General features: G+C 38.3%; 7 protein-coding genes across 11 annotated transcripts in view; 6 read left to right on the top strand and 1 right to left on the bottom strand.

Annotated features, from left to right (window-relative positions):
* Positions 1–23,041, top strand: part of LOC134812829 (ubiquitin carboxyl-terminal hydrolase 14-like) — a 124,820-nt gene that overhangs the window by 77,812 nt on the left and 23,967 nt on the right. For 2 of the 3 annotated variants that reach the window (XM_063820408.1, XM_063820413.1), the window contains exon 2: positions 20,802–20,829. In XM_063820408.1, coding sequence (XP_063676478.1) covers positions 20,814–20,829 — 16 coding nt within the window. In that variant the 5' untranslated portion in view covers positions 20,802–20,813. Of the gene's footprint in view, positions 1–20,799; positions 20,830–23,041 lie in introns of all 3 variants that reach the window. The other variant, XM_063820421.1, reaches the window with a different exon arrangement.
* On the bottom strand, positions 5–4,595 carry LOC134818863 (uncharacterized). Its single transcript, XM_063828558.1, has 12 exons — positions 4,536–4,595; positions 4,265–4,427; positions 3,465–3,576; positions 3,133–3,257; positions 2,817–2,924; positions 1,979–2,138; positions 1,622–1,786; positions 1,273–1,404; positions 991–1,121; positions 680–857; positions 440–489; positions 5–265 (listed from the first exon to the last, which is right to left on the bottom strand). Exons 1-12 carry the CDS (start codon positions 4,583–4,585, stop codon positions 233–235), a joined length of 1,407 nt encoding a protein of 468 aa, XP_063684628.1. The 5' UTR covers positions 4,586–4,595; the 3' UTR covers positions 5–232.
* On the top strand, positions 6,741–11,625 carry LOC134813280 (DNA ligase 4-like). Of its 2 annotated transcripts, XM_063820978.1 has the most exons (5): positions 6,741–7,256; positions 9,149–9,251; positions 9,365–9,500; positions 9,670–11,395; positions 11,450–11,625. In XM_063820978.1, exons 1-5 carry the CDS (start codon positions 6,746–6,748, stop codon positions 11,524–11,526), a joined length of 2,553 nt encoding a protein of 850 aa, XP_063677048.1. In that variant the 5' UTR covers positions 6,741–6,745; the 3' UTR covers positions 11,527–11,625. The 2 variants fall into 2 exon arrangements, with proteins under 2 accessions (XP_063677048.1, XP_063677041.1); XM_063820971.1 differs by having other exon boundaries at positions 9,670–11,625.
* LOC134813260 (uncharacterized) lies at positions 12,033–15,607 on the top strand. The gene is made up of 6 exons (XM_063820953.1): positions 12,033–12,251; positions 12,369–12,572; positions 12,699–12,849; positions 13,154–13,272; positions 13,503–13,826; positions 13,989–15,607. Exons 1-6 carry the CDS (start codon positions 12,119–12,121, stop codon positions 14,456–14,458), a joined length of 1,401 nt encoding a protein of 466 aa, XP_063677023.1. The 5' UTR covers positions 12,033–12,118; the 3' UTR covers positions 14,459–15,607.
* On the top strand, positions 14,795–15,607 carry LOC134813269 (pseudouridine-5'-phosphatase-like). The gene has a single exon (XM_063820962.1). The coding sequence runs from the start codon at positions 14,795–14,797 to the stop codon at positions 15,470–15,472; it is 678 nt and encodes a 225-aa protein (XP_063677032.1). The 3' UTR covers positions 15,473–15,607.
* On the top strand, positions 16,342–18,008 carry LOC134813248 (mitochondrial ribosome-associated GTPase 1-like). 2 transcript variants are annotated; one of them, XM_063820943.1, is made up of 4 exons: positions 16,342–16,500; positions 16,666–16,760; positions 17,035–17,163; positions 17,385–18,008. In XM_063820943.1, exons 2-4 carry the CDS (start codon positions 16,680–16,682, stop codon positions 17,973–17,975), a joined length of 801 nt encoding a protein of 266 aa, XP_063677013.1. In that variant the 5' UTR covers positions 16,342–16,500; positions 16,666–16,679; the 3' UTR covers positions 17,976–18,008. The 2 variants fall into 2 exon arrangements, with proteins under 2 accessions (XP_063677013.1, XP_063677008.1); XM_063820938.1 differs by having other exon boundaries at positions 16,348–16,500; positions 16,680–16,760.
* LOC134813239 (UDP-glucuronosyltransferase 3A1-like) lies at positions 18,526–20,133 on the top strand. Its single transcript, XM_063820929.1, has one exon. The coding sequence runs from the start codon at positions 18,526–18,528 to the stop codon at positions 20,014–20,016; it is 1,491 nt and encodes a 496-aa protein (XP_063676999.1). The 3' UTR covers positions 20,017–20,133.

Below are 23,041 nucleotides of genomic sequence, written 5' to 3'. Positions count from 1 at the left end.
CCATGAGAAAAAAGCATTCAACAATCATCATATGCCAACATTGAAAATACCTACTCATAGAAAACTAAAAGGCATTATATTTTAAAAGAGTAAAAAGTCACTGTGTGTAAAATTTATGATAAACATCAAAATTTCTGAATAGATCAGAATTAAACAAACAATTGTTAAAAATTACTAATTATATACTACCGAGAATACAATATCTACATTGTACTATACTTCATTCTCGTCGTCACGTTTCTTCTTTAATCCACTCCTGTATAGCCTGAAAATATGTCTGTCATCATCATGTTTATTTGTTTGGTTAGAGTTTTAAACTTAATTGATTGGAGCATTGACATTGCACATAGCTCATAGCTAATAAACTGCTAAATTATAGAAATCCATCTTTCCCCTTACATTTTGAACATGCAAAATAAATAATAACAGTTGGACTAACCCTGGCAATGCGCAGCAGGCAAGATCGATGTTTTACTCCACTGAACACCTCTGAAATAATAAATAGAAACTGAGTTGAAAGTCTTTCACTTTCACTTTCACTTTCACTTTCACTTTCACTTTCACTCTCACATCTTGATTTAACTGCGATTCAAGTAAAAATCTGGGCAAAACGCTCTGGAGCGGAGTGCAAAGAATCTTGTATTTGACGACTGACGTCCACTGAGATCAATTCTCTTACCTCCACGATCTTTGTGTTGCATGCACCCAAAAGCCCTCTCGAAAGCTCTTACCCCACCATTACAGTAATCTGTAGAGCTGGAAAGAAGTTTCCACTTTGGGTTGATACGAATGTTCTTCTCGAGGTAGTCTTGAACAGTTTCCACCTCCTCGTTAATCGTAAAAGCAATCGCGATCGTCTGCAGATATTTACTGTTTAGTTCACTGATTCTACCGACCGATGACGCCAAGCAATATCAGGTCACTAAAAAATGTCATTTCTAATGTTTTATAAACTAATATAAACTTAAATAAGGGTGCTACTTAAGTTACCTGAAACCCGGTATTTGTTTTCAGAGCTAAAACATACAATGAAACATTCTCGTTAACTGCGACCTTGTGCGTTGAGTCACAATAAACACACAAGTTCTTGACGTATTTCCTCTGCATTTGGCACATGAAGCCTGTTATTGAGGAGCATGATAATGTGAAGTGCTCTGACAAAGTTATATTTTCTACAAAGAATTGAACAGGCACATTTCAGATAATTTAGATTCATAATGATAGGATAACTTAGGATGATATTATACCAAAAATGCTTCAATTATTGCTTACTCGTCTGTAAAATGAGCATGGAGTTTCCATGGTCCCCATCTCCGCTCCTAATAATATAGTACCCGCCTGGATCTTCAATCCTCAGCTCTTCTATTAATCTTGTCATATCTGGCACATTTCTGTCCCACCCAGCTGAAAATTCTATTCGTTAGCAAACCATAGAAAAGTAAAGCAAATTGTAAAATTGGACTCGTGCTCCATCCGCTACCGCAGGAACGGTGTTCAGAACCCAATATTATGAGAATATCATTCCAGACAGTCAGTCCAGACAATCTTCTAACTTTAAGGAGATTCCATTCCCAAACAATCCACTAAAAACCTTAGTATCAATTCAAGAGCTTTAATTAACCTTCTTCGTCTTTTTTCAGGATGTTTCGTATTTTTTCGGCATTTAAAGATCTTGCTTTATCCTTAGTGACCGGTTTTATGTCTTTCTCTGCAGTAGTCACCCACGGGCGGTCAGGACGAAAGATGCAGGTAGACGTCCGAGTGTGCTCAGAGTTTTGGTGGTTTTCTGAAATTAATTTGCTAAAAACAAAACAATATGAATTGACCAATTTATATTTTTACAATATTAAACAAATTTTGTTTCGTGGATATTATACCAATTATCAGTGCCTTAAACTTGTCATTATTATTATTATGATAGTCTGAAAACGACTTTCCCAGTAAATGCACGATTTTAAGTGAGATGTTATTAACGAACCGGAAGTGACAACACTATCTTCCCTATAATTTAACGGATGATTATGCGCCTCCTCCACTCTTTCGATGATAGTCACTAATTGGAATTTAGCAGCCTTGATGTTATTTTTCAGCGATTCCATTAAAAACCTTTGCTCAGATTCATTTCCCTGTAAGCAGCACTGAAAAATTAGCGTAAATTATTTAAAAGTATGAAAATAACTATTCAAATTAAGTAAGGAACCAATAAAACAAGGGTTTCAAAAAGTAAATCATGTTCCACAACTCCCCCTACTCCCCCTCCCCCACTCTCCCTCCCCCTACTCCCCCCAATCCCCCTCCCCCACTCCCCACTCCCCCTGCACCCTCCCCCTCCCGCCCCCCTGTCCTATTGGCGGATCAAGATACAAAAGCACCAACACCATGAGGTTCCATTCTTTCCCTTCAGTGGCCTCTGCTTTGTATAATGCTGTGCCTCACGACATCAAGTCTATCCCAACCTTGCCAAAATTCAAGGCAGCACTTGATTGCTTTCTTCATACCGTCCCCAACACACCTCCTACCCCTGGATATACAGGGGCTAATGGCAATTCAATCTTGGGATGGGCTTCGAGCAAGACATGATAACAGAGACACCAGTGGTGGAGGCGCAAGATGTCTTGGCCTGGGCGTGCTAGCCTGAAACGAACCCAATGTAGATACTGGTACCCCTCCCCACTCCCCCTCCCCCTCTCCCAACAACTCTCCAAAAATCCCCTCCCCTTTCCCCTCCCCCAACTCCACCTCCCCCACAACTCCCCCACTCCCTCTCCCCCGACCCCACAACTCCCCCTCCCCCACTCCCTCCCACAACTCTTTACCTGATATTCATAATACAATTTGTACTCCGAAAGCTTTATCAAACATGGACAGTCTGTACAAAGTAGGAGCGGCTTAAACCTGCGTCTTTGTCTCTTGGCCTTGGGGACCTGATAAATATACATTGTGCGTGTTTATAAGATTATATAATTAAATAACTACTTAAAATAATAATACAAATTAAATACTACTTCAAGTCCGGGAATATTCCAATTGTATATAATGCGCATTCAACCATATTGGTCAAAATATCAATAATTTGGATAATTGTACAAAACTTTGCCTGAGTTGAGTTAAAACTCAATTATTGAACATTACCAGTTTATTTGGTTTATTTGGTTTCGATCCCCCGTTGTGTCTACAACGCATTTCAAACACTTTTGTCACCATTACTGGGTAATTCTCTAGCTTAATTGCTTCTGTTCCCCATACCAGCCGACCATCTGGAAAAATAATATATCATTTAAACACATATATATATAATAATAGAAGAATAGACACTCTATAGAATATATAATATGTTTCAGTCACTAGCAGCAATTAGAGCGAGAATGCTATTTGTGTCATTGAGATCAAAAGTTACACAATAGCTGAATGATTCGATACCACTTTGGATCTGTAACGTTAAGTAAATAACGCGATTTAGCTACCTCTCTTCCTTATTTTCTTTCTCCACTTCAAATTTTCTGATCTGAGTTTTTCCTCTTCTATCTTTATCGACACTTCTTCGATTGATTTGTCATGCAAATATTTATCTTTTGCCTGAGATAATGAGATTTAACCATTCATGATAGCTAAAATGGTAACTAAACCAGTGGCGTAACGTTACTTTGTGCCGCCCCCCTGCTGATTGAAATTTGCCACCCCTATCCTATAAAAAATATTTGGGGTACCCTTTTTTGCTTCAGGGGGGCGCAAAAAGCTGTAGGGGGCGAGAAAAAAAGTACCCAACCTTTTTTTTTTTTTTTAGGGACACAAAAAATTTTAGGGGGGCGCTTTTCGTCACTGAGCGGGGGGCGCCAACAGGCAAAGTTATGCCACTGAAAAATGGTACCCCAAATATGTGTTTCACGTCGACTGAAAGCTAAATTCGACAGGTACACCCATAAGGCGCTTTTTCCGTGAAATCAGACCTACAATCCAGAGAAAAATGCTGCCCCCCTAAGGTGCCGCCCCCCTGCTAGCAGGGGTAGCGGGGGCGGTCGTTACGCCACAGAACTAAACAAATATCCAGACATAAAATTTCGCCCTTTTAAAGGTTTAGATTTTAAGGGGTCGAATACCAGAAAAAAGGAGTAAAGATTGGTTCAAAAAAATTTGGCCCGTAATTAAAATAAGGGCACAATTCTGACCAAAAACCTTTCTCTTCTATAGTTAATATCGCTTCACAAGACTACTAAATTTACTTACTCCCAATGAATAAGTGTTAGTAGAAAAATAAAACTCTCACCAAGTGTCCCATAACGTCTTGTTTCTTACAAGGAGATGTTTTCTGCTTGTTTATGAATTCCATAACGTCTTGTTTCTTCATGCTTGGTATCCCAAGCGCGACAGAGTCTAATCTTTGGAAGGGTGGTGAGTGAATCCGCTTATCTTCAAGAGGACCTTTGGGCCTGGTATAAAAGTATCGAGGTTATCCTCTAGCCATATTGGAGCAGCATATAGAACTTTTGTGAGAACTACTGTTTTGAAGAGCATTTTGAGTGAGCTTGCATTCAGACCTGTGTAGCGGGCGGAGTTTTGGGTGATCTTGTGGCAGGCAAACCAGCATTGTTTGAGTTTTAACTAAGCGTCACCCTTGGAGGTAAGCTTGTTGTCGGTGCTTAGTCCAAAAACAATTGATTGATATGTATATGTAATCGGTCTATTGCCGACAATGAATTGTCTAAAGGTTGTGACATCAGAATACCAATAATTATTTATTATAGTAGAATGACTCGTAAGTTTCTTCCCGATACGCTGGACACCCAGATCAAGAATGTTCTTAGGATTAGAATACCAATTCAGTACATATATATTGAAGTGTACTGTAACCATAATACTGTGCTATACTATACATCTGGACGTACCTCAATAAACATGTTTTGTGTTCAGACAATAGCCATTGTATTGTAAAGATTGAACTGATTTGTATTTGACTGATGTTACTCGTCTAAATTTCTTCGAAGTAGCGCGCGCCGCTTTCTTCTCGAAGAAAGTAGTAGCGCGCGCCGGGCCAGATCATTAACAATGGTCAAATTTGTATGTGTGTTTTGATTGGCTAACCTCAATGATAATTTCCATTTGGACAGCTAATTGGTATATTATATACTAAATTGGTACATTATATTTAATAGCAGGAACCCTCTAACCAAAGCCCTCTCGCTTGCAGTAGCGCGCGACCGCCGCAGTACGCGTATACACATGGCTATGTGAAAGAAAAGGGAAGCCGGTAGGCGGGCGGGCGCGCGCTACTACAAGCGCAAGGTTTAGCTGGTCAGAGCAATGGTGACGTCATTATACATATATTTTAATTTTTCAGTTAGTGAGGTTACAGTCTAATTTAAAATTAAACGGCGCACGGGTGTGCACTATATTTTACAAAATACATACTAAATGTTTCACCTAACCATGTGCTTTCGCGCCACTGCGGGCGCGCTTGTCAGTTGTCTCACAAGTGAGGCGGGCGCGCGCTACTGCAAGCGCAAGGGCTCTGGATAGAGCAAACTAAATATTTGATTATTTTAAATGAGTAAATTTGTTTAAATAACCATTTGATTTTTGTTTAATTTCCGTAGCCAAATCGAAAATGTTGTTTATTATTAAAATTTATTTGTACTCATATTTGTAGCGTGATGCCTTACTGTGCCGCGCCGCGCATTCAATGAGGCTTCTCACAGCGATCGGCAAAATGCGCTATTGTGCCTCACCAAGCTGCGATGAATTGACATCGTCAATTTAATACTTATATCTATTTTAAATTTGTATTAATTTAAATCTTTGTTTCAAAATTGTATGTGCAACTTTCCAACAATTTATTTTGTTAATATAATTATGTATTCAAAACTTTATGAATAATATTAGAAGCTGTTACGGTGATTTTATGCTCGATACACTCCACTAGAATTACCAGACAAATCTTAAAAGACGTATTTTTGACCATTGATTCAATTAATGGTGGTTGAAAGTGTTTAATATAATACTTGTTCCATGACTCGACGAGTCTAACTTGGCGTGCGTCTTGATAGTTTATAAACATGCAAACAATAAACCTACAATTCAAATATATAACAATCATTTTTTCAACGTCAACCTTCATGCATTTTTCAGTCTGAATACGCGAAAATTACGACGTAAGGAGGTCCGGGGTTTATTTGCGTATTGATGAATATCCACCCGGCCGAAAGTCGCCATACAAAACGCTCCTTGGACATCTAAAAACGTTGTTCATATTCTAGTTAAAAATCGAGCGCTGTATAGACTTTTTCAAATCAATCTTGAATCTAATCTGTCGACACAACAGTTTTTGCTTCAAGTTTATTCAATTGGAAACTTTGTGTATTGTGACCTGACCGAAAATATGTTAACAGCATATACGTTGAATACGTGGTCAGATAACGGCCCATGTAGTACTTTAAGGCACTCACTTGGCACCCCGCACACCGCAAGACATTCAGTCTTGACTGGTATGATTTCATATGCCACTGGTGTAGGCGTCCAAACTGTGAATTTCCAAATGTACTAGTCATATAACTAGTTTCAAAATATAGTTATTCCTACGTTGGTTTTCAGTATAAGTTGATCTTATTAATGACTAAGATCCAATAGCAGTGTTTTTGTTCACTATTTGGCATGTAGACTCCAAAATCAATATTAAGTGCAAGTTCCTATGCTATGACACTGTTTACTCTTGTGCTCTCTTCTATTACTGATAAATTTACAACTTAGCTTTATGTTCTCGAGGCTATGTCAAACTCTGGAGAGTGTTGTCACTACTACTACTAAGAAAGACAAACTGCTGAGAATATCAGATTACTACCATGAAGTGTCACAATTACCAGATTGTGAGGTTTATGAGACTTTAAGGTTAATTTTACCTAAATTTGACAAAGCGAGATCATCATATGGTTTAAAAGAGAATGCTCTTGCCAGAAAATACATCGATAGCCTTTGTGTTGCTAAAACTAGCATTGAAGCTCAGAGACTCCTCAAATTCAAATCTGTCAAAGGTAATAAAGATCTACCAGACACACTCTTCCATATCCTTCGCAATCGCTGCCATGGCAACAAAGAGTTCACCATAAAAGAAATAAATACATTGTTGGATAGTATTCAAATGGGATGTGTTAAGCACAATGAGAAAGTCAATGATCTCATCAACAATTTAACTAAAAACATGTCCCCATTACATCAGAAGTGGCTTTGCAGAATTATTTTGAAGGAGTTGCATCTTGGATTATCAGGTAATTATCCCATAAATGAATGAGAATATTTTTATATACAGTATATTTTGAGATGCCCAGAGAGGCATCAACTTAATAACACCAAAATGTGTGTGTGTCTGTGTGTCTGTGTGTCTGTCTGTGTGTCTGTCTGTCTGTGTGTAATTTCCGAACGGTTATACAAAAAAAACGGTAATAGTTACGGTACTGGTTTTTTCGGTATAGTGCCGACAAAACTCTGACGAAGCCAATAAGCAAATTTTATAAAAATCGGCCGGTGGTAAGTGGCTAAATTGATGGTTTTGTACTATTAATGCAACATTATGGAGTGAGCCACTAAAATGGCTCACTTTTTCTTCCTATTCGCTCTCTTTGTAGCGTTGGTAATTAGGTTAGCTCCGCAAGTGATATTAGGAGTGTACTTATGTTTTTCTGCTGATAAACTCAAAACAGCTATTACATTTATTCTGTTTAACACTTTTGTTTGTTTTGGGGATCAGATTTTAAGACAAACGAAAGGCATTCCCATGGGAGGGAATTCTAGTAGCCAGTTCGCTGATCTTTCGCTAGGGAAGTGTGAATTCAACTACATGACACGCCTAATCAAAGAAAAGAAGTTCGGTCTCGCTAAGCTCCTCTCAAGAAACTGCAGATATGTCGACGACCTCAACACCATGAACTATTTGCATTTCTCTAACCTAATCAGGTCCATTTATCCACCTGACCTGCTTATGGAGAGGAGTGGTGACGACAATAAGTCCGTAAACTATCTCGACATCAACATCTCGATGAATAACTCCGGACACGTCGCCACCAAGCTTTACAACAAACTTGATGACTTCAACTTTCCTGTGGTCATGTACACCTTTCCTAACAGTAATATTTCCTCTTCTGTTGGTTATAATGTTTTTTACGGTCAGGTCCTTCGTTACTCTTCCATTATCTCTGACCTTGATTCTTTTCTGTGTTCTACCAACACCCTTTATAGGACACTTCTTTCAAGATGTTATAATGACAGACTCCTGAAGAGTAAATTCAGAAAGCTTCTGAAAGACCGACCTAGTATTCTGTACAAATACAGTATACTTGATGTCAGCGACATCCTTGACATCACATTTAACGTGAACAGGTGATCACTGACGAGTGATTGCTAGGGGGTCTTGGCACATTAAACCGGTACAGGTATTAAACCCCGAAACCGGTGTGCCAAGTCATCTGCTGATGATGTTCACATAACATTATTTCCTCTCTCCTTTATTCCTTCCGTCTTTTCTTAAACTTACAGTTCAGTTACTTTATTTCACCAGGTCTACCTAAGGATCAATTATTCTTTGGTGGGGTTTCACTTCTGGTATTGGCTTCATTCCCGTTCCTTTTCCTTATTCTTTATACTTATTTTTTTCATATAGTTTAATGAGATTGGGCACTGATTGTGGTCTGTTTAAACTGTAGAGAGAGTTCATACTTTCATACGACAATGTTTATGCATATAATACTTTAAGTTTATTAGGGGGGGGGGGGGGGGGGGGGAGGCACTCATTGCGGTCGGTTTGTTTACTTTCATACGACAATGTAATGTATGTTTTCAAATATAAGGCAGGTGTGGTGCGGAGTTAATAAGGGTTAATTTCTAAAACGATTTAAAGCGGTTTAAGACGGGAGTAATGAGGTGTAATAGTCGTGGTACAGATACTATTGGATACGTGAGGGAACTCCGAATAGAATTGCTCACCTAATGCGGGTTTTGACTCAGCGGGTAATTACTCCTACCCTTTTTAACTGCGGCAGTGAAATCCCGGCCGAAGGCCGGGTTACACTAGTTATTTATAATGTTGTCATGTAGTAGAATCTTCAACTATAAGTTAATTATAATATCTACATAAGTTCATAAATATTATATCTTAATTTTTCAGAAAGAGCTATTCTCATGAGCATTGACAGTAATGCTGAAGCAGCCTTCAATGTTTGCTCAGACTTAAAGATGATTTGCGAAAACCTAGGGAATCTTTCATCACTGTAAGTTAAGGGTTAGATGATTTATAGTTATTGTTGAATAGCTACACTGCTGTTTCTTTTCATTGAGTATAGTTACTGAAACAACTCTCAATTAATTTTATATGTTACTACAGGTGTGGAGATGTGGTGCTAGGACGAGTTTTTAAACCAATGCTTGCTGACAGAGTCACAGACTTAAATAACGTTGAACAATTGATGAAAGGAAAACCGTTTTGTGTAGAAACAAAGTATGATGGTGAAAGAATGCAGGTAAATTTATATGATGTGTAGATTTTATGACATTAAGTTGACCTTACTTGAACCAAAATATTTGTTTACTTCATACACTGCTCAAGTATTCATGTACACATAATGCAGTGTGGTCATTGTACATCAATCTCACTGTAATTAGTGTACTATAAAACCTTGTCTACCCTAGATTCACAAGACTGAAAATAGCTACTTGTACTTCTCGAGGGGATCTCTTGAATACAGTGAGAAGTATGGAAAGGATCAGACTAGTGGAACTCTAACGCCACACATACACAATAATATTCTTGCAAAGAATTGTATTCTAGATGGTGAGATAATTGTGTTTGATCTGTTGAATAATGTGTTGATTACAAAAGCACAGGGACAGGATGCTAGAAATCTGAAACACAGAGATGACCCACGATTTTTACCTTGTTTTGTTGCATATGATGTTGTTTATTATGATGACAAAAGTTTGACAATGTCACCTTTTTCTGACAGAAGGAAGGTTTTGGAACAAATTGTTAAGGAGAAAACAGGCTATTTGTATCTTTCAAAACAATCGATATGCTCAACCCATGCAGAGGTTGTGAGCGAGCTTAACAATGCTATTGAGAATGGCGATGAAGGGTTAGTTCTTAAAATCCCAAAATCTATTTATTCTCCAGACCAGCGTGTAGATGGGGGCTGGTATAAGATTAAAACGGATTACCTCGAACTAATGAATGATACTGTTGATGTCGTTATTCTGGGCGGGTATCATGGCAAGAACAGTGGCAGTGGCACCATCTGTCATTTTCTCTGTGGTCTCTGTACTTCCAAAGGGCAATACTCGTCGTTTTGTAAAGTCGCCAGTGGGCTCACCAAAGAAGACCTAGCCCAGAAACTTTCCAAGCTTGATCCATATTGGATACCTTTTGAGAAACACAAGCTTCCAAGCAATGTTATTCTGAGTCCATCTTGTCGAGAGAAGCCAGCAGTAGTCATCGACCCAGAGCACTCAATGGTACTGGAGGTCAGAGGAGCTGAACTGATGGGCACTAATTTCTTTGCTCTTCCTTTAACGGTTAGATTCCCTAGAGTTGTCAGGGTCCGTGATGATAAGACTCCCTCTGATTGTACAAAGTTTTCGGAGTTGGAAAAGATTGCTACCTTGAACAAACGTGGTGTTTCCAAGGTTGAACTCAACTCCGTATCCCCAAAGAAAAAACCTCGTTTAGGAACAGCTGCAGGCCCTTCAAACTCTAAATTAATAGAGAGTATCGTCATTAGAAGTAGTACACTGAAAGACAAAGAATTCTGTGTACTCAGTGGATCGGACGAAGTAATCAAACAAGAGGCAGAAAGATTCATCAAAGAGCACAGCGGGACAGCAGTTTCAACTCCAATACCAGGCTGCACTGTGCTTTGTGGCAGACAGAGCATCTCCGTTAGAAATGTCATAAAACAAGGTCAGCACCTCGTTCTTGACATCTCATGGATCAAACTCTGCTCCACAAGTGTCAACCCCTGTCCTCCCCATCTAGTCATCCACTGTCCTGGACCTCTCAAGGAGGAAGTGTTCGGATCGTTTGATGAGTTTGGAGACAGCTTCTCTGTTCCAGTGACTCCTGGGGAGCTGAGAGATTTGTTCAACAGACTACCTTGTGTCTCGTCTCAGGGCGATTACATTGTAAACCAAGAGGCTTACCTCGATCTGAAGAAAAAGTACAAGCAATTTAGTGATTATTGGCGGTTTGCATTGAAAGAAATGAACATTTTTTCCGCTGATTTAACATTGCCAATATTATCAATAGCAAGGCTTTATGGGGCTAGATTAACTGATAACGAAGATCAAGATGGAATAACCCATCACATAGTTGGAGATGATGACTCACGTGACGTCACCATACCACGTGACGTCACCATACCACGTGACGTCACCATACCACGTGACGTCATCATACCACGTGACTCTGGTTTAGGAGCACCTTTAACCAGGTCTCAACTTCTAGAACAACTTAAGCCACACATATCAGAGGAAACACATAGTGTTTTTAAATAGTTTAGTTTTGTCCAGTAATTTATTATGTTAGTTGATTAGTTTTATCAGTTTGTGTTGAATAATATGACATTTAGATTAAAGAATATTTATTAAATGATATTTTGTGATATGCTTTTGTACAATCAAATTTAGTTTTATAATTAAGTTTAGCCGCTTTAAAGCTACACAATAAACGTAATATTCTTATCATGTATAATATTCTGCTCTATTCTATATCTAAAGTATTAATGAAATGTAGTTACCTAGTGATATAATGTTTTGATGGGCTGTTCTATATTCTTGTATTATACTAATTGTTCGTAAATTGAGATTTCTTGATTTTTGGAAGTCCTAATTAATCAGAATTATAGTTGCAAATACACAAATTACATGATATATACCTTGTTTTCTTGACTTGTGAATTGTGCATCGTACAAAGTCTCTCAGTCCCGTATTATGAAGTTTCTATCATCGTTCAGCCCACTGAATTTTTATATTCTTGAGTGAAGTAACGAACTACCCTTCAGTTTAATAAACAAGTGAAATATCATCATTACTACTAAGGAAACGAGATGATTTTATCTTTCCTGTATAATTCAAGGAAATAGCGCACATGCAATCAGATGAGTTATCAGATTTCTGGTGCAGGAATGAAGATGGGGGTATTAGTCGTCCTGGTAAGAGAAGAGTAATCTCCAAGGTATCCAGATCTGATATCAGAGTTTCAGCTGCACTTGCTAACACTGGTACGTTCCATATCATCTGATAACTTGACGAGCATTACAATCCTCTTTCACGATCGAAATTTTTCCAAAAAGGCATTCACGACGTGAAGTGAAAGTGAAACACTATCTCGTTTTCAGACCGTGTGCAGGATTGTAGGAACAAGGCCCTGTCCGAGATATGTTTGTTTGTGCTTGTACGTCACGTGAACTCTATATCTTGGGATAATGTGTGTCAGCATATTGCAGCTGATATTCTGAGAGCTGCTCATACAGCTGGTACTATAGCTGATACCACTGTTCTCCGACTCATTAAATCTCCTCTTCATACCAACTTTATTACAGGTTCGAAAGTTTTAAAATATTTATCTATTTGACAAGACATTTATTTAAAAGCCTCAAACATCAACTCCCTAAAATGTTATACAGGTTGTTTAAAGACTCCTAATTTGTTAATTTAATATTTTTCAGCGTTAGATTTGTCCTCCCACAAGAGTGTACCCTGGCTGAAGAGCCTATCAGAGCTGGCTAACTCGCTCACAATACTCGACCTGTCCAGATGCTCCTTTAGGAAATCTAGCAACGACGCGGGGATCACTTCAACATTGGTTCAACTCACAAGGTAGGCTTCACATTGTTCATCGTCATTATACATATACATTATACATTATACATTATAGTACTCATTAGTGTGACTCTTATCTGTCTGATTTTTAGTAGCTTTTATAAAACGGATCTAGTCTTAATTTATTGTCTTCCTAATTTGCCTCCCGCAACCATCCAGATCTATTACAATATAAATCACGTGATAACTACTAATCATCACACCACGTGACGTCACCACACCATAATATGACGTCATCACACCACGTGACGTCACCATCCAGATCTATTACAATATAAATCACGTGATAACTACTAATCAGGTTGGAGTGGTTAAGTTTATCAAGCTGCGAGCTGGATGACGGCGTGGTAAAGAAGCTTGTCTACCCCACCAAATACTCTAAGAAAGGCCTCACCAAACTCCGATATCTCGACGTGTCAGGTAAAATGCTAATTTCAGTGTAGCATTATTATTATGTCCTGTACATGATAAATATGTTACTTTTTCTCGTGTAGTCCCATTTTGTAGATTTGTTCTCCTAAAGTTATTTTTGGAATCGTTTAAATTTATTATGCAGTTGTTCTAGAATTCAGCAAGCTGTAGCCTGTCTTGCATCTATAATATTACATATTCACCATGAACCACTTCCTGCCTGACTATCTAACCTTCAGAGAATCCTTCCTTGTCTGAGTACGGTATCTCACTAGCCCGGTCCTTCCCACTACTACAGACACTAGTCACCACACCACGTGACGTCACCACACCACGTGACGTCATCACACCACGTGACGTCATCACCCCACGTGACGTCACCACACCACGTGACGTCATCACACCACGTGACGTCACCACACCACGTGACGTCACCACATCACGTGACGTCACCACACCACTTGACCAGAAATATTTTCCCTACCCTGACCACGAGCTGGTTAGCTGGGGTCACGACATTGTCATCCGCTGGATCACTGGAGAACTTCCTCATAGACCTGCTGGTAAGGTTAACTATCATTTATCCCCCCCCCCCCTCCCCATTTACCAGCCAGAGCTAATTATTAATTATTGTACTTATATTCAGTTTTCTTTACTTGTATCAACAATTTTGTAGTTCTTGAAAGGTACCATAGGATTACAATTGACTCTAAATCTAACTTCAGGTGTGTCTACCGCTGCGTTCTACAACCTGAACACTAAAGAAAAAGCAACGGATCAAAATATTAAGAAATACAAGAAGTTTGAACCATTTAGATCCGACAACAGATTAGAAGTTTCCGGATCTTCTGTTGAAAAGCAACCTATGGGATCTCCTTCTCTGTTCCAACATTACAGACAATACAGTGGGAAAGAAAACAATGCCATCTTTAATAACACAACGTCTACTAATCAGAAATCAGTTAATAAAAAGAGACGATTTAAATTAATAAGTACTCCCAATCACCCCGTGAACAGTAAAAAACGTAAAACTGCAAGTTTTAACAGAGTTAAAACTGATGTTATATCATCATCAAAGACAGATTGTGTATTAGATTGTTATAAAGATACAAATCAGCCATCAGATAGTGCTAGTTCCAGGGGAGCTTCGTTATTTTCTAGACTGGATAGTGGTATTGACAGTTTCTACAGTTGAACCGCATGGACAGTACTGTTTATTCTCATTTTTAATTTTACAATACAATTTAATTTAACAATTTGTTGTAAAATCGGTTTTACTGACTGTTGCTAACTACTGCAACTTAGAATTTGTGTTCGATATCTTTATAATAATTGTTGATGTTTCTTATTTTATCATATTATGTCATTATGTCAGAATCAGTTAAAATTTCTCTGATCCCACAATTTATCATTAATTTGGGTGCGTTTTTATCTAACTGTATGAAAGTCATTAAATATATATTCTCTCTTCATATATTATGTAAAGTAGAAAAAAACATTTATCAGCTGATACTAACCATTGCTTTTAGTTATGGGAACACTAGGAAATATAACACACGTAATATTTGATTTGGATGGACTTATTCTAAACACAGAGGTTCTCTACGACGTTGCAATCCAGAAGATCTTAGATAGATTTGACAAAACATATACGTACGATCTGAAAATGAAAGTCATGGGAATGAAATATCACAAAGCAATGGAACTTATTCAAAAAGAACTTGACATTCCGATCTCACCCGATGACTTGGTCACTGAAAGTATGAACAATCTTAAGGAACTATTCATGAAATGTGGAACCATGCCCGGCGCTGAGAAATTAATCCGACATCTAGAAAAACATAATATTCCAATGTGTATAGCAACTGGAAGCTCATCAGCTGATTACCAGCTCAAAACTCACTCTCACAAAGATCTGATCAGCTTGATGGAGTTCGCTGTACGTTCTGATGATCCCGAGGTTAAGTTTGGAAAACCTAATCCTGATATCTTTCTTCTTGCCATGAGCAGGTTCAAGTCACCGCCTGTTTCTTCTAAGAACTGCTTGGTGCTGGAGGATGCCCCGAATGGTATTAAAGCAGCTTTAGCAGCCGAGATGATGTGCGTGATGGTGCCGGATCCTAGACTGCAAGCTATCCCACCAGCTCACTTAGTATTGAAGTCGTTAGAAGAGTTTAGTCCTACAAGTTTTGGGTTACCTCCGTTCTAAGTCATGATATTGGCAACAAAGTAGATATATAGCGCATGCTTGGGTAGCTTTTTCTTTCACGAGGTAATTTATTGACTTTTATGGAATGCTGTCTAAACATATTCATTTCAGGATTCATTTACTTGACCCCACCAATCACCATTGGGTTGTCTTCCCTTTAATTTGTAGGTACGCACATTTCCTATTGTATGAATAATATATTAGGGGCCATCTACTTAGGACGTCCGGCAAATAGGGAGGAGGGTGGTTTTGGAATTTCGGATAAATCCGGACAAGGGGAGGGGGGTGGTTTCTGAAAATCCGGACGTCCGGAAATTTTGGAAGAATTAACGAAAAAGTCCCATTTATTTCAACTCTTTGACACTAATTACTTTGTTACAAGTTAAAATCCCTGTATTTTGAACGAGAAGACGATTCCCAGAGCAGCTCACGAGAACCGAGTTTTATTCGTACTCTTAAAAGTAGCTGGAAATCTGGACGTCCGGGGGAGGGGGTGGTTTTGAAAATTCGGACACACCCGGACAGGGAGAGGGAGGTGGTCCGAAAATCTGCAATTTTGGTGGACGTCCTAAGTAGATGGCCCCTTATATGAATCTTATGAATGACGTCTATCTTAATTTTCCGACAGCGTGATAATTAATGCTTGATTATTTTTAAGGTTTTTACTCACGATAAATATAATTTTTGGAATCACATGCACATTTCAATATTTCAATTTTTGTAACACGGATTTCCGATTTGCTATAACGATTAAGTTACTAATATGTTACTGGCCAGTTGGTTTATGCAGAATATGTATCTTGCTTGACAATGTTTGGTCAGGTTTACACCATATCAATATTTCCTCCTCTCATCGCCTCCCCACGAACAGACATATGAAACTAACGCTATGTCTCCGTCTGATGGACTCCCCGATGACTGCTCAGCTGATTAAACAGTTCGTCCCTCGGGAGACTCCTATCGTGAAACCTCGGGCTACTAATTGGTTTCCTGGCCATATGCCAAGCGGACTCAAGCGAATGCAGATGGTAACTCTTGCAGGCTTTCAATCTTATTTATCTAGTGAATTAGCATTTTTATCTGTATCTCTGTACTTGTAGATGACTTGTTGCATAGCTGCAATTTTCATAATTTGTATAATCACACTGTTCACGTGCTTCATTAAAAGTGAGACTAAAACTTAGTTAATGCAGTGAGACTCTTGCAGATGACAAGAGTTACAGACTGTATCATAGAAGTTCATGATGCCAGGATTCCTTTTACCTCACGAAACACTTATGCAAACCAGGTCAGTTGACGACTACAGTCCAAACACACTGCCTAAGAAAAATCCCATTGAAATGCTATCATAATCTCTAACCAGTAACCAGTCAATTATTTTCGATCGTTTTGGACTTGGAATATTTTGACTCATAAGTGTGTAAGTTTGTTTAAAATGTACATTTTATGAAAAACTGATTAAATCAAGCTGTTTGACTCATTGCATTAATTTCTACTTTTATCGTTTACCAACTCGTGGAGTCTGAGGAGATTAGTTAACAAACTTCCGGCCCATTTTTCAGAGCTATGCAGGTCGACCTAGGATCCTACTTCTAGCCAAGGCAGATCTAGTGAGCCCACACGAATTAGATATGATCTGCAAGCAGATATCAGTTAAAGAAGGTATCCCAGTATGCGCTACTTCAAACACAGTGAGATAATTTATGTGATGTTATTTTAAATGTTTAAATTGTATTCCTGTTTCCATTCTGGTGATTGACCATGTGCATGATAGTTTAGTTTTTAAAGCTTCTAAGATATCATAATATCATGATCAGCAATTATCAGGAGCACGTCATGAACCAGCACACTTCAGTGTTTGCAATGTGCAGTGACACTCTTTAATACTGATAACAGGAATTTTAAAATTCAGGTAAAACAGAAAAGGAAGTTTCGGGGCCTTATCAAAGATGGAGTATCCATGGCTAATGCAGACCAGCTGACAATCGCAAAACCTCACTATACTTTCTTTGTATCAGGAATACCCAATGTTGGCAAAAGCTCCTTCATAAACACGTTTAAAAAGAATTTGTACCACGATAAAAACAAATTAAAAGTAGCTCCACACCCAGGTGTCACCAAGAAAATATCAAATAGACTGAAAATTCTGGACGCTCCTAAAGTGTACATCTACGACACCCCAGGTGTTAATTTACCTGTACTTGATAATCCAGAGTCTATAATGAAATTAGCTGCTTGTGGTGCTGTCCCCACTACAGTTGTTGGCCAGATACAAGCTGCAGATTATATTTTGTTTTGGTTGAATAGAAAAGGTCAGTATAAATACGCCTTCCAGTGTGGTCTCGCTGGTCCTTCAAATAATATAATAGAGGTTCTGGCTTACTATGCCAGGCGGCGGAACCTCATGCTTCATGGAAAACCTATCATTAACGATGCTGCTGAACATTTTGTAGCTATGTTCAATAAGGGCGAGCTTGGACAGGTTATTTTAGAAGATTTTTAGGTTTTTTATTTTGATTTGGTTATTCAGGAGATCGTGAGTCTCTTTTGGTTTTATGTTTCAGCTTTTCAATTTGTGAAGTCGCACTATGACGTGACCACATTAATTAATAGCTTATCGCTGGATTGTCCTCTTACAATCATAGAGCTAGACAATAATTCAATTATATTGTAATGAGTTCTCCCATTTAATAGGAATTATATATGTTATAGAGGAGCATTATATTTCGTGCACTAATTTACTTCTCTCATTAATTTCGTGACCTAAGCCTTGACGGTATTATCTTACAATTATTTCGTTTGTAGTCTCGGAGTTGTGTCTATTTCAGTGTACCTAAGCTTCTTTTCAGTAAGGATTTACGACATTGCAAACAAAATTTAATAAATTTCTCTCGAATTGTTTAATTTTCTATACGTACTGTACATATTGTATTTATTTTGATCTTGTTTATAATTCTTAATTAAGGTCGTTTCAATTTTGAATCTTTTAGGATGAAATTTCATTTTAGGATGAAAAAGAATAAACGAGATTTGTTTTGACTGATATTTCAGGGATGCAGTTCGTCCTCTTCCTTATTCTCCCTCTTACTGTCTCCTCTTGGGACGTCCTCTTTGTAAATGTTTTCGCGGGTGGATCCCACCAAACTGTGGGAGCCTACACTGCCAACGTTCTAGCTGATCATGGACACTCAGTGACATACGTCAGTACCAACCTACCCAAATATCTTAGAACACAAATCAAGAAAGTAACTCTGACTGAAAACGAGAGAATTGGAAACAATTTTCTCAACAACGTTGTGGATGATCCTGATTTCTCTCTAGGAAAAGCCCTGTCTAACATTAAGATAATGTTGGGTTTGTGCGGCCCATTTTTTGAGGATCCCTTTGTTCAACATCTGATGACCACGAACGCTAAGTTTGATGCTATGATCTCACTTGGAGCTCTCTACGATTCTTGCTCCTTTGCTCTAGCTCACAAACTGAAAATACCAGGTCGTATCGTCCAATTTCCTGCTCCTTCCACCTTCCCAGCCCAGATAGCTAGTTACGGTCTACCCATCTACCACTCCTCCGTCAATCATGACGGAGTCACCTACCAAGATAACGAAGATGTCAAAGCTTCCCCTTTACTTCGGGTTAAAAACCTCCTGAAAAGTTGCGGTATCATGGTGTTTGAAGACCTGATCCAGAGGTTTATGATAGGACCTGATATCTACCCCCACGTACCTGACTACCCGGGATACACCGCTGTTTTCAAGGAGGTTGGGCTAGTTCTCATGCACTACCACCCCCTTGTTGATTCCCCTGTCCCGTTTGGACCAGGAGTTGTAGCTCTGGCTGGTACTCTTTGCACTGAATATGAGCCTGAGAAACTTGGCGAGGAGTTACGGGAATTCATTGATACAAGTGAAGGGTTTGTGTATATTTCGTTTGGGTCTCACATCCATACGCTGCTGGATATTGAAAAGGAGATTCTAATCGGTGCGTTTGCTAAAATGTCTTTCAAGGTGGTCTGGAAAATGAAGTTTGAAGTGCCCAACCTGCCTGCAAATGTTAAAACCTTCAAATGGCTGCCACAAACCACCCTCCTCCGCCATCCCAAACTCCGGGCTTTCATCACTCACGGCGGGTATGCCAGCAAAGTTGAAGCCATGTGTGCTGGAGCACCCATGCTGGTCATGCCACGAGTCGCTTTCGACCAATACCTCAACGCTGATCAGATTTATAAACGACAGCTCGGTGATAAAATAGTGAGTCTGAGGGATTCCAGTTCTGATGAGGTGTTCGGTAAAGTGGTGAACATATCCGGACCAACTATCACGGGGAACAGTAAGGCCTTACAACGACAACTACTGCTGACTCGGACAACAGATGAGCAGTTGCTGGGGAATTTAGATATTGTTATTTCGGGAAAGAAGCTTCTTCCTGGGCACCAACCCTTTTACGAGTACTTCTATCTGGACATCATTCTCATTCCTGTTGTTACCATATATCTTATCAAGTATCTGGTACGAAAGATACGCAGCTTGCCCCTGATGAGTTGAATTGTGGTTGCTGTTTAAAATTATGGGATCATTAATTATGGAAGAATATTAATTTGGGTTTATGGACTTAAATGAGGGTTGTTAAAGTAAATTTGAATCACTAAACTGAATATAATTTTAACAAACACTTTGATTACTTGATTTTCAAATTCAAATTCACTGATTTTCTAATCATATTTGTACGACTTGGAGTTGAAACCTAATCGGGAATTCGGGCAAATATTTGTTAAGAGTTGTGGCAGCTATCAATCAAATATAAATTCAAATGATAGTGTCACGAGTCGAAACATATGTATTTGCACCACCCTCACTTAAATTTTGTAGCATGCTTCATTTTTGATTTATGAATTATAATTGATGTTTTAAGTTTGTATTTGTCATCATTTTCTATGTAATGGTTATGCATTTACATTATACATTATTATCATTATTATTGTAAATTATCTTTTTTATTTTTTGAAAATTTTATGAACTACTAGTACGTTATAAGAAAGTGTTTAATTTGTCATTTCGTGCTCAATCACTTGTAATACAAGAAATAAAATTGTGTGAAAAGAAGAGTTCGTGCTGGTGATTTTCAAAATCATAATTTGACTTGTGTTTCAAAATGAAAATTAGCAAAAAGCCTTAATATGAAACAATTAAACTTTGTTCATATATCTAGTATCTATATCTGTGATGGAATAGATTACCTTCAAATAACCAAATAAGTTACAAACTTTTAAATCCCTTGATCTAAATATCATCTGTTAGTAAATAATAATTAACCAAAGTAATCTTAATAGGTTTACTAAGTCATGCCAGTTTATAAAGGTGAGTTTTAAAACACTTTGTCGTCATCTTAAACCGGAAATTTGTCCGTCTTAATTCTACGGGTATATGCCTCACAGAATGGCTAGCCTCACAGAATGGCCAAATTTGTAAATGTTTTTGTAACTAAATTTTTTTATAAGACTGTTAGGTTTTGTGGATACCATATGAAACAAAAGTCTTCTGGCAACACTTCCTGTACTCTAGTAGCAGAGAGGAGTTGAGTGTGCACTTCAATGTCCACAATTTTTGACCACACAGTGTCTTTCATTAGGTCATTCCAAACCAAAATCATCTAGGTAGCAATTTTGTATCGCTAGTCCCAGTCCTACAGGGCGAAATTTCTAAATTGCCCTCAGGCGCCAATTTGGGATTTTTGTATCTTGGCTTCTAAAAGACTTAGAGACTTGAATATTGGCTTAAAATAACGGCAATACCCTTATTTATATACAAGTTATGAAGCAATATAAGGTCTCAAGTGCCTGGTTTTAAAGATATTTACGAAAAACTGTTTTTTGGCTCATCGCAGCCGGAATTATCGGATTATTTTTATATCTCGAGCTAGAAAGGTCGTAGAAACTTCTCCGATATTGAAAAATATTCGCAATGAGCACATTTATATAAGACTTATGAATCATTGTATGCTCTAAAATGCTTATTTGTAGAGATATTAGCAAAAATCGGTAATTTTGGCTACACCAATACAAATTTGGTAATTCGTTTTGTCTTTTTTTTGCAAATTTTCACGTTGCAATTTTCAAGATGCGGTTTGTGGCTATCGATAGGGCTTTATATGCTATTGTATGGTTTTGATACAATCCTTCAGCACCTAGGACATAGGCAATAGGGGTCACAAACCCCGAAATGTCAGGAACTGGGCAGTGGCCGAGATAAATATTTGATAATTACTTGGACTCTTGACTCACATTCATCTTTTCAACGGTTAGTTAGACATCTTAAACCAGTATTGAACGTTGAGTAAAACTTCTAATCCATTTGTAGCTCAGGTCATGTGCCCCAGAAAAACACGCCTGAGTGACAGTGGGCCTTATCGATCATGAGCCGCAAATCACAAGGGCATTCGTACTCTTGGCTTAAATTGGCTCTTCGTTAGTATCATCAATTAGGTTTCTAACTTCTATTATATCATCTGCCTGTCCAGTGTCCATCCGTCTCTTAGAGATTCATTATTAATTCAAGTTCAGTCATTTCGTTTCTGTTCAACTGTAGGCGTAATGAGGGACTTCAGTCCAGCAATAAAGTCAATATCTCTAGATTTAGCAATATTTGGTTTCGCTACTTTTAAGGTAATTGTGTTCAGCAAGCAAGGTTGTAAGTTTCCAGCCCTACGCCCCTACTACCCCATAATATTGCCCCCCCCCTCCCCCCCCACCCCGGGGCACTAGTTATACTGGAGCACTGGTAATGCACATGGTATAATGCTGATTTTTTGCTTAACATAGCTCATTTTTAAGTTCCTTTTTCAGCAGTGTACCATATCATACTGGCATAAAAACAGATTCACCTCCTTTATCTCTAGATATAATCTTGAACCTGGGCTCTACAGGTTATCGAATATCCACCAACCTCTTGCCCCAATTGTCAGCCTAAGGACCTCTGGCACCTGCAACTTTGGGTCCCAGAACTTCGGGCCCAACGATACCTGTCCCTCAGTGACTTTGTGCCCCACATAATTCTAATTTATGACTCAATGTAAATTGTAAACGCTGAGATGGATATTAGATAACCTGTATCTATCGCTAAATTATTTACTATTATTATTGTATTGCTGTGTAAATTTGATTCTAATTCTAATTCTAATTCTGTAGAGCCCAGGTTCAAGATTATATCTAGAGATAAAGGAGGTGAATCTGTTTTTATGCCAGTATGATATGGTACACTGCTGAAAAAGGAACTTAAAAATGAGCTATGTTAAGCAAACAAGAATTGCGCCCGTTGTTTCGTTTTGGCGGACGCTAGATTTCCATTTCACATTTACTATAAATTTAAGTATAACTATAAGCTCCAATCAGCTCACTTCAATCTTCATGATAATAATATTGATCAATTATGCATCAAATACGGGAAACACTTGAAATTCAGTTCAATTGCCGTAGAACTTAACTTGTATCTGTAATTCAAGAAATTATCAGCAAAGGTAAACTATACTCGTGTACACATCAATACACTACGCGTGCCACGTACAAATTGGGTG

This window comes from Bolinopsis microptera, chromosome 1, assembly GCF_026151205.1.
Source record: "Bolinopsis microptera isolate Bmic1 chromosome 1, MBARI_Bmic_1.0, whole genome shotgun sequence".
In the NCBI taxonomy this organism is placed as follows: Eukaryota; Metazoa; Ctenophora; class Tentaculata; order Lobata; family Bolinopsidae; genus Bolinopsis; species Bolinopsis microptera.
Note: the sequence above shows the minus strand (reverse complement) of the source record. Positions and strands in the feature narration are given on the sequence as shown.